This window comes from Symphodus melops, assembly GCF_947650265.1.
Source record: "Symphodus melops genome assembly, chromosome: 22".
Classification (NCBI taxonomy): domain Eukaryota; kingdom Metazoa; phylum Chordata; class Actinopteri; order Labriformes; family Labridae; genus Symphodus; species Symphodus melops.
Genome location: NC_136712.1, coordinates 9,702,917 through 9,714,585, shown reverse-complemented (window position 1 = coordinate 9,714,585; position 11,669 = coordinate 9,702,917). Strand labels below are relative to the sequence as shown.

The 11,669-nt window shown below is 42.5% G+C and overlaps 1 protein-coding gene across 5 annotated transcripts in view; it reads right to left on the bottom strand.

Annotated features, from left to right (window-relative positions):
• The window catches only part of foxp2 (forkhead box P2), a 99,003-nt gene that overhangs the window by 77,948 nt on the left and 9,386 nt on the right, over positions 1-11,669 (bottom strand). For all 5 annotated transcript variants that reach the window (XM_079335741.1, XM_079335739.1, XM_079335737.1 and 2 more), the window contains exons 2-3: positions 10,670-10,732; positions 9,934-9,999 (exon numbers count right to left, since the gene is read on the bottom strand). In XM_079335741.1, coding sequence (XP_079191867.1) covers positions 9,934-9,999; positions 10,670-10,732 — 129 coding nt within the window. The remainder of the gene's footprint in view (positions 1-9,933; positions 10,000-10,669; positions 10,733-11,669) is intronic.

Genomic DNA, 11,669 nt, shown 5'->3' with positions numbered 1-11,669 from the left:
ACAGACTTCAGTCCCCCCCCCCCATTTCAAATTTACATTCAAATATACTATTCTTATACTATATTTTTCGTGTGGTGTGTGTGTGTGTGTGGGGGGGGGGATTTAAGATGCAGGAGAGAAGCATTGAACTTTTAAAGGAGGAGAAGCACAAAGCAAAAGCATGCAAATATTCCAAAACACACAAAAAATTAATGAACTACAGTAAAGCAACTGTGCCAATGTGTACTCACTTTTCAACAGTTTCATCTAAAGTGAGAAGACTTTTTTTTTTTTCTTCAATATGTGCTGCATGATTTTAGTGTTTGTCAGTGTTTCTGCCTTTTTTTTTTTCCCTTTTCTTTTTTTTGGTGCCCAGGGACAGGAAGAGAAGGGATAGACGCGCGGCTCTGTGGCACAGCCGGGCTCTTCACACTGTGCCCGGTATACATAAAACATGCCCTGTTGCTTCAGCTGGAGCAAAAAGGAAAACAGTGCCATCAAGTGAAATTTCTGAGGATTCCTTCAAACACCTCAAGCAGACAAATCTATCAACTTATGTCAATGAAGGCACCAGAAGAAGAGAGACACTTCAGTCAACTACAATTCATACAACATAGGAGTCCTTATTTTCTTACCAGATCACTGCTATCTAACACTCATTATATACCTTTTGGTGAAGTGTGACTCAAATGTATTCAAATGCATTTTTGCACGTCCATTTTCTCCTCTCTGAACGGGAATATTGGACAGAAGAAACATCTCGTCTCGCTCAGACAGTGAGACGATAAAGCAAGAAATGAACATGAAGCTTTGCTGACTTCATGTTCAGAATCCTGTTTGAGGTGCCTCAGGAACAAAGGGAATCATTATTACTATTTGAACTCCAGGACTTTGCTTCAGCACTGGTATAAGGTTGCTAAAGTAGATAGAGCGAAGAAGAAAAAAAAAAAAAAAAAAAAAAAGCAGTGGATACAGCATACTGAGTGAGTGAAACTGGTGGTGACGGCCAGAAATCACGAGAATAAAAGAGAGGGAGAGAGGGGTAGAGCTTAGATAATAGCAGATAATGGACAATTAACTCTGGCTGGTAGTGCCGGCTGCAGTGAATAGCAGCTTGTGGTGCAGCGAGTCCCCAATCACCACTCAGCCATATTCACATTGGGAATACAGGCGATATCAAGCTGCAGGCTAGTGGGGCCTCTGAGGTGTACACGCTGCATTAGCAATCTCCACAATGCCTTCAAACAATGCTTGATACCAACAAAGTGTCCCAAAGTGCAAACGCAAGCACTCTGCCGACGGGAAGTGTGTGGTGCCGTAACCTTGTCCATTGTTTCATGTCCTTTCAGCGTCAAAATAAACCCAGGAGCCGTAAATCCATTAAAAAATAAAGTGACATACTGCCGTTCCTGTGTGAAGACATAAGAATTAGCATAATTAAACCTATATAAGAGGCTAATTGCAATGAAATAAAATGAGCGGATGGCACCACTGTGCATCGCACAAACAATGCGTGTGTTCATATCAGGGGGCTCAGAAGTGTTTTAACTGCCCACCCACCCACAGACACGCACCCCAACCCCCTTCAAGCTCCATCTAAATCTATTGATCTGTGAAACACAGGGACCCAAGGGAGCCAATTCACTTAATATCATACATCTAATGATGAGATGAATAACGATTATACCATTTGGTAATTAAACGTCTTACAAACCATTTAACTGACTGTGCGTCAGGAGGGGGTCGCTGGAGGTCGGAGCGATTGTTTTTCATTTTCTTGCTCAGCACGAAAGCAGGAGACACATGCAGGATGGAAGGCTGCGGGGGTTGAAAACAGTGCATGACACAATGGTGAAAACACACTAATGATTGTTAGCAGCTATGGCACTAATCCCTGACGCTGTCAAGACTTTGAAGGGAAAAACAATTTGGAGGGGGTGAAGGAATTGAAAGGAATATAAAGCCAGACAAACATCTTAGCCTCCCTTGTTTTTTTGTTTTCCTTCACATTCAGAAATCTCATTAGCTTGCTTTTTTAGGATTCTTTTACAATATGAGCTAAGTGTGAGAGAGAAAAATAAGCCCGTATTTATTTGTGTAAATACATGACAAGGGTGACGTAAAAGAACTGGAGGAGGGGGGTTATGTTATGTACAGACACCTTGATGCTTTGCAAGAATGTGTCTCATCCACACAAAGGTGTGTTAAACACTCGCTCTGAGAGCCAATTTACTGTCAACATCTTCAACCATAATCCCTACTTACAGGCAATAATTACCCAGCATTGCCATGTCTGTGTGTTGTATGGACAGGCAAACTCCAAAGGCCTGCTGCTCAGGGCTTATTCTTTAACAGCAGTGTAATGTATACATTAAACATGGTTGAGACAGGGAAGTCAGGTAAAAAGTTTTAAGGATTTAAGGGGTTATAAAAGGAGGGGGGGAGGGACCCTTACCTTGTTAGCGAGCGGCTAACACAGTCTTAGGCTCCACTAAGCCCGCGTCCCTCCATTTCTGTGGTGCATAATATTTATAAGAAATAAGAAGGTGTAACATATGGAGACTGTCTTGTATATACTATGAGAATGTCATTACATCCATTGAGCTTGTCTGGATAACTAGCTTGTGCTAGTGCTGTGTGGTAACTTACCTAATTTAGTCAAATGTTTTTTTGTCAAGCGTCGGTGCAGTGAGGATTTACAGACTGCAAAATTCCAGTGAAGAAAATGCAAAAACTTTGAGGACATCTTGATATGTAAACTTTTTATTTTAGCTGATTTTGTGTGTGCCTTGAGCAAACATTAGCTTCAGCTGGAAAGCAGCGCCTTGCTAGCTGGTGTAGTGTAACGTTGTTTACGTACTAACAGTGGGAGCCGCTCTCTTGCTAGCTGTTGCTAAAGTTATTGATTTGCTCTGCAAAGAGATTTAATGCAACTCTTTTCCCACAGGGGCAAATATAATGTAATATACATGTAAACTGTCCTCTTACCTGAAAAACCGCCTTAACTTTGAATAGGATATTTCAATGTACACACATGGTTTAAGAATGCTGCTCTTATTGGGGAGTCTATGGAGGATGTAGAACTTTCTGTAAGCTAAAGAGATGACCGGAAGAAGCAGAGACTTTCAGCACTACTTCCTGCCTGCTCGAGGTTTGTTTTGAGGATGTGTCAGTCTCAATAGGACAAGCTTTTACAGCTCGGACACGACACAGTGACTCTCGCATCACAAGCAGTTCAGCATGGATGAAGGAACGATGGTCTTACATCCCTGAAAAGTTTGTCTGACTTTTACCTGTGTGAAAGCAGATGCCTTGTCCTTCCCATCAACAGGACCCTCTGGACTAACAGAATAAATCCTCTTTTAACAACATGTAAATGCAGTGACTCAGCACGGTAAACAATTCAGCCCCAAAGCAGATCCCCAGTAATAACTCTCAGGCGTCCACTCTGCTGTGCGCAAATTTCTCATAAAATTTTGAAACTGGCCTCTCCACTTCCATCCTCCGAAGGCTAACAATAGCATTCTTCTGTATCTGGCTCCACACAGTCACACAGCATTTACTGACAGAGGGATGTGTGTCACGCTCCTGGCTCCTTATTGAACGATAGCTAGTAAACATTGTCATTCCAAAGAGGGACGGGATTAAAGCCTGCATTGCCCATTGAAGGGGACAGTATGCGGAAAAGAGAACCAGAACAATGGCCAAATGGAGGACAGTATCACATGGGTCCAATGTCTGCTGTGATGAATATGTGGGAGATTATAAGCCATTCCATCATTTCCATAATGTAAAAATTCTCTTTCTTCTTTGCCCCGCCGACTATTCACCAAATAAATGAGAAAACTATCACCCGCGCGGAAATATTTGACAAAAGGCAGAAGGGTGGGAGAGTTTTTGAATGACCCCCGTGCCTTTGACAATAAAAGACGCTGTCCGGACACATTCGGAGGCAGTAGAGTGAGTAAGACCTGGTGGGGTATTTATCACTGGGCACAAAGCCAATGTATTACCATGTCACCTATACCACTTTACGGCACAGAATGGAACCGCGTTGAACACAGGAGAGTTCTCTATAATACCAAGCGGAAATATGAATGTGGTGTTCTACTGCCTCGCTCAACTGAGGGATCATTCAGTGGATACTGGTTCAAAACCCTGTCACCACAAAGAGGCAGCCTTTGCATTTAACCAATGTGCTAAGTAGCCTTAGCTAATAGCTCTTTCTAACAAAAACCATTTGAATTGGACTGACTGGTGACGGGGTTGAAATAACTTTGAAAAAGAAACGATAGAATTGCAGAACTCGAATACAGAAGACGATGAATGAAAAGAAGTTGAAATGATCGTGACCACCTTTGGCTGTGGGGAAGTTCAGAACTTTAAATACTGTTTTAGGTCTGTGGAAGCTATAGGGCTACCTGTGGCTATAAAGTAACTCAAGTCAAAAGTAACATACAGCAATGCAGTTTAAGTTATGCTTCATAAAGACAGAATTTGAGCTGCAATCAAAATCTAAATTCAGTAATCTCAGATTAATCACTTGACTGTTTTCTTCTTAGGCCGAGGATTTGAAGTGTTGGTTCCCCAAAAAGGAATTAGCAGCTGCCACCTCCTTATATTTCATGGAGCAAACGATTAATCAGCTACTTGCGAACATAATCTTTAGATTAATCATGAATAACTGAAGAATGACCTTGTCTGTATAATGTTTACAGACAACATATGCTGCCTCTCGTAAACTCCATCGGTTACTTTTCAACAGAGCTCCTCAAAAAACATGAAACCAGTGAAATTCCTGAGCCATAGAAAATATCTCTCCGTCTCTCTCGATCTTCAACATCACCGACACCTTTTCAGCAATTCATACATTTCATGTACTGTATGTGTGTATGATATAGAGAGTAAGTGTATGTGTAAGGCTATTAATATATGTGTGTGTGTGTGTGTGTGTGTGTGTGTGTGTGTGTGTGTGTGTGTGTGTAGACTCTGCAGTCTATCCCAGAGATTTCTCCCATGGTAGCCTCGTTTATTTACTTTATCTACCATATAATGCTTCAGTGAACATTAGCAACTTTGAGACACAAGTTTCAATCAGTGGTCTGGTGGCGCAGTGTGCATGTGCTCAGTCAGGTGCAGAGAAGAGATGAACTGCTGTAGAGGTGGCGGCTTTAGAGCAAAGGACTGACAAAATAAAAACAGACTGGAGGACAGAAGAGAGAGGGGATACAGAGAGAGAAGCAGGGAAGAAGAAAGAGGAAAAAAACGAACTGAAAGGGACAGCGGGGATAAAAACTGGAAGGAAAGGTAAAGGAGAGATTTTAGAAAGGTAACGAAATAGACAAAAAAAAGCAAAGTTAAAGAGAAATAATGGGAGGGAATAAGAAAAAAAAAGGAAGGAGACAAGGTGTTCTCCCTGGGTAGTATGGAGCAGGTCTTGTCCAATAAACACAGGTGAGCAGCTCGACAGGCCGGGACCACCTGGCTGACTGACAGCTGAGAGCTCTCACTGACCGCTAGCTTTACATGACATGAGGAGTGCAACTGGACTGCCAAAGAGAAACACACTCTGCACCTCTCAGAGTATGGGAGGGAAAAATATCCACTCTTGCATACGCGCGGCCGACAGTCGGACAGCCGTGCCATTTCTCTTCACAGGTGAGCAGAAGAAGGAAACACCCGGGTGCTTTAGTTACTTAGTGGGAGAAAGTGCGGGGTTGTAGGTTGGGTGGTTGGAGGGGTTAGAATGTATGCCGACTTTTCCACATGACGGGCCTCGGGCGGTTTTTGTCAACTGCACTCTTGAGCGGTGAGGAGTCAGGTAGTGTGACCACATGATTGCCCGAGAGGCAGTGTGTTGAGAGAGGGAGAAATGGCGAGAGCGAGAGAGAGAGAGAGAGAGAGCGAGAGAGCGAGAGAGAGAGCGAGAGAGAGAGAGAGAGAGAGAGGCCGGGGACAGGAGCGATGCAGCACGCATGATGAGGTGTAATCACAAACCCCATTCAGAGTGCAGTGGAGTTTGTCAACATACACACATTCACATTCCACTGTCTGTCAGCTCTTTGACCCAAATCGAGCATGCTGTGAGTGAGCGCGAGTGCGAGTGTGTGCGCGTTTTTCCACACAAACGGATGCTTTTTCGGAACCATTTTCGCCTCCAACCAGGTAGTAACGGCAGCGCTGTCTTGGCTTGTGGTTTGTGGCGAGGAAGTCAGATTCCAAGTGCTTGTAGGATTTCACCGCCGCCTGTATCCCTTTTCAAGCCGCGATCAAGTGATCATTACGAACAAAGGAGTTGGCTTGTTGCCTCTGGAGTAAAAGCTTTCTCAGTGGCTGTGAACTGTGTGGTTTGATTTGAAACTTTTGCTTCCAAAAAAAAGGAAGACAAAATTAGCCAGAGTGGAGGAAGACACAATCCTGTGTTGTGATCATGAAAATGTCACATTAAAGTCAAAAGTATGGCAAAAAGCCTTATAGAGAATTACAAAATAATCACTTTTAAATGTTAAAAATAGAAGATAAAACCAATCAAGTTTATTCTGAATTCTATAGATTAGTATGTTCTTTCTTACCCCAGAAAGCCGTAACTCCATGGTCGTATTTTCTGGAGGCTGACGAAATACAAACTTTTACACTCTTGACAGTATGCTTTCCTTGCAACAAACAGAGCTCACCAGTAGGTTAAAAAGTGTACATTTAGCCTGAGTCAAAACTAATACGTCCTTATAAAAGACTGGACTGTGAAGGGCTAAACTAAACGGAACGTTACATGTGCAGGCTGAAAAACGAGGCTGCGTGACAGCTTGGTGATAACACACAAGTTCAATCTGTCAAGACAATCAGCATTTAGACCTCAGGAGAAGAATGCAGCGACTGTGTGCGACCGATTCATTGGACACGATCACCTGCGAGCGAAGCCACTCATAATTCTTCCCACCTGAAATAAGGAGTTCAAACTAATGTCAGGCTGCTCTGATGTCATGCCTGCCTCGGCTTGAGTTTCACAATAATCTCAGGCGCTTGGAGAGATGCCCACGGGGTCCGGCTTCCGCACCCAAGATTTCTCAAAGTAAAGTGCAGGGAAAGAATAACATCTGAAACACTAGATCCTTGCTGGTTTATATAAATTAAGAGTGGTGAACGCAGTATTTGCAATCAGTCTTTTCAGGAGTATCAATCATCTTTAGTGTGAGGTGTGCAGAACTCTTGGAGGGGTCCCAAAGTATAGGACGCTAAGGACAAATTGAAGTTTTTTCCCCCCACGTAAAAGTTTCCAAAATCTTCAAGAACACATAATATTTGGGTTTTTAAAAAACAACACGGGAAGAAAATAGAGTCAGGGAAAGAGAAAGAATGGCAGCTCCAAAGATCAATAGCCCAATTGAGCCGCTTCATCTTCTCTTAAAGAAGTGATGGCAGCACTCATTCTGAGCCTCCTCACCTCCCCACTTTCTGAATCCATTCTCATGGCAACTGTGCACTCTGGACAAACACTCTCCACACAAATCGCTTCTCTTCTCTCCTTACCGTCGCCCCTGCATCTCTTTGTTTTTCTATTCGGTCCCCTGGTCATCGCCCTTCAAAGTCGTACAGAGTATGACGTGGTCTGGACTGAATTCAGCCTTGTTATTGTTATATTTTCAACGTTTGATTGGACACATATGAGGCATTATCATCGGCGAAGAAAAAAATCCTTTGAGTGTATGCGTATCAGGTGTGAAAAGTATTTCCTCCGCGGAAATAACGTCAGGCAATGCTGGAGTTTATTTAAAAAACAGGACAGCATCTAATCCCAGGGATCAGCGAAGGGCAGGAAGTCGCCGGTCAATATACTCGCGTTCCAATTTGCTCGCAGCACGACAGTATCAGACTCCAAACCAAACTTCATTAAATGGAAATTTGGAAACTTCAGGAACTTCCAAAACTTTTAAGTTGTCGTTGCTAAAGTGTGAAGACAAAACAGTGGACCATAGAGAGAAGGGTGCATGGAGAAAGGGTGAGAGCAAAAAAAAAAAAAAGGAAGCAAGAGAGAGGAAAGTAAACCTTTGATGAGTAAGACTTTTTTGTTAAGCAAGGGGGGCTTAACTTTAAAATATTCTGGGTGGCGGTGAATGGGGGATTGACCAATGGCCCTGATCTTAGCCACATACTGGGGCACTGGGGTTAATGGTGGATAAAGATTAGAAAAAAAAGGGAGTTGCATTGCCTGATCTCCATCCACCCCCACACTCCATCCCTGCAGTTTTTTTTTTTTTCACCTTCTCTAACCAATCCCAAATCAGCAAGACAATGGAGACTGCCAACGGGGAATGATCCGAGTCCCTTTGATTTCTGATTCTACCCCCTCAACAGCTCGCAGTGCTCGGGGTAAAGACCCGTGGAGGTTCTCCCTGTTTGCCCGCTCACAGGGGCGACACTTAACGGGCTCAGAGAAACCATTGAGGATTGGAAACGGAATGACAAGGGGTCTCTGATCTATGACAAGAAATCAATTTCAAACTGGAAATGTGCACAGAGGGCTGTTCAGTATAACTGTGGCTTCTTTAAAGCAGCTGAAGATATATCTAATTGCTGTAGTTTTTTTTAAAGTTATGTCAGTGGAAGTACGGCTCGCAGTGTTGGAGCAATTACACTTTTTTTTTTTGCGATGATTAGGACTTTTTTTTTTTAAGGCCAGCAGATATGCAGTAAGAGTTCATCTTTGAAGATTTAAGTGAATACGAGACAAATTAAGAACTAATATTTAAATCTCTTTTAGGTGGAAGAGGAAATCTGGACTCTGCTTCACTTCAGGATGATAGGACTCTCAGGGAGGTAGACCCGGTGCTACAGCCCAGACACTCAAGAGACTTCGCTCCTGCCCACAAGCTTTAATCATATCTGGACCTCAAGGGTACTTCTTCACCGTGCTGTACAGTGATAGAGAATTCTTCCCATTAGATGTTAGTGGAATATCTAAATAAACTTATGGCCTTAATTTACAGAAACGACAGCAACTCTAAACCAAAAATCCCCCATCTATGTCTTTACTTTAGTAGATGTATTGAAATGTCTTCGATTGACCAACAAGGAAATGCATAAAATGCATCTTTATAAAAATATACAATTCACACAGAAGTACAAACGGGACTAAGAAAACCAAATGAATAGTGTGACATATAGCGCGTGGAGGTGTTTATGGGAAAGATCAAATCGGTAGAAAAGCCACGTTTGTCAGCTCTGAGATATAATTGGTGACCCCCCCCCCCCCCCCCCATTAAGTGACCTGAGATTCCTCACACTCATATGAGAACTAACCCTGGAGACTACCTGAGAATAACCTTCTTCTTTCATTATGTTGGAAAAAGAGAGCCCTGCGATGCTGATAGTGCGGAAAATAACAAAACGATAACAGGCTAAATCAGTTTAATCGTCAAGTTTGATACTTGAAATTGACTGATTACTCGTTTTGTTTCACTGACTTAAACACTAAAATGAACCTGAGAACTTTATAAAATTGTGAATAAAATCAGACATTGAAATCACAACTCTTAAAATGGTGACATTTGGATGACAGAAGTTCAGAAGAATGATTTCAAAAAAGTTTGGTCTATGAAAGGGAATTCTATAGTCTGAAGTCTCTAAATATTGTTAAAAATGACAGCTGGTTAAATAAAAGGCCTTTATGTCTCTTCGATTTTCTCAATAATCCTGGGAGGACGAGCAGACTGAGAGAATCAGAGTAAGATCTTCCAGACTGGATAATCAGTGTCAGTAAGAACACTATGTTGAGTTCTTGTATGTGGCTTTACTGTTTTGTCAGCTCAGCACCCAGCATGTGTCACACTGCAGCCAAAACCCCCAAAAAGTGACAGGACTGATGTGGTTCATTACAGAGGACACATTCAATCTGGGGGAGAAAAACAAGCAACTAACACCAGGCATGTGAGAACAATGGAAACTGTTTTCACTCACCACTTTGGACTCTACAGTGTTTGTCGACGGCTTTTTTCTATGGGTGCAGAGTTTGCATATTTCATCCTGAAAAAAAAAAAAAGGAATCAAGAGAAAAGAGATGTTAGGAGTGAACATTTGAACCGTGTATTGAATCCAACCTCGTTTATTTTCTTTAAAGTGGGAATAAAGTCCTCCGAACAAGTTCTACTAAGATAAGGGTAGAGCAAATATAACCTTGCCACAAATCTCAATCAAGACATCAACAAAATAAATACAAAACCTGATACCGAAGCTTGCCCACATTTGTCGGCCATAATGCATATCATAACTTCTAGGCTAGAGTAGATTGAAAATCCTTGGGGTGTGAAAACCAAACAGGCACACCTGAGAGGTTGCCCAGTGGAGGGGGAATTCTATCAAGGTGGACAAGATGAAGATTTGTTACATTTGAGCGGGGAATGGGGCCCCCTTGACCTCCTCTCGCCTCGACAATCATCCAAACACAGCGAGGGCTAACGATACAGTCACACCACAAGGGCGACACTGTTTGTGTCTTCGATCAAAAAAAACAATATCAGTTTATTTTCGTTCAAACGTAAAAAGAAAGATAGTGGATCTTGAGAATACACTGTAGGTTCGAGTTAATTCCAACACTGATCCTGGCAAAGACACTGTTAATGCTATTGTAATCGTCCTCAAGGTTAAGGATTCTTTTGACAGATGGACATGAAAAGGTCCGTGTTCCAATACTCACCCTCAGGGAGAGAACTTGCAGAAGTTGTCCGTCACAGGAGTGGAAGGAATCCAGCGCTGTCAGCTATCATAGGAGAGAGAAAAAACAGTTAGGAATACCATTAGTTCAAATCTATTTGGTGCATTTTTTTCATGTTTCCTTGGCACATTTAGTGCTGGGTGGACATGTGTGGGCTGGATCTTATCTTGCGTAAGTATTGTCTGTGTGGCTCGTCGGAGAAAGCAATAAAGTTTGGAACAACAAAGTGCACCTGGATTTTTGCTGTGAAGTTTAAGAGCACGTGTGTGTGTGTGTGTGTGTGTGTGTGTGTATCAGTGCATGCACAAACAGGTAGGGTACAGTACAGTACAAGCTGGAGTCCCAACGCAACCCCCAACAACCACATCACAAACACACACGTCTCTCTCTGGAGTTAAAAGGTGCAGTGCCTGGAAGGCTCCAGCTCTCAACGCCGAGTAAATCACACTGTTAACCTGACACCATTGATTTCTCATGTCGGCCCATTCAGCTGTCTGCATCTAAAGACACATGCTATAGCATCCGTATAATTTAGAGACCATTAGCATTGATGATTTTTTTTTCCTGTGTTACACAAGTACAGCAAAGTGTGCACAATACCACAACTGCAGCCACAGATTGCTCTGGACATTTTTACTGCACATTCATCACACAGAGAGCATTGAGTGAGGAAAATGTCATTCCCCTCACTGAGTAGTTGTGGAGGTAAGGGCACAAAATGGCCTGGGTGTTCCTCTTTGTGATTTTTTTTTGATTTTTTTGGTACATTTTTTATTTTTTTTTGCTCCCTTTTATTCTCCCAGAATTCCAATGACCCCTTACAGGCAACCAGTGCACTCCTGAGGAATGTGCTCTCTGAACTGTACAAAAAAAACAAAACAAAAAAAAAGCCCTCAGCTTAAAGAGCGCGGCTGAAAACAAAACATGCCAACTGCTGTCATTTCTCACTGTTTTGAGTTTGTGGAAAATGTTGCACAGATTG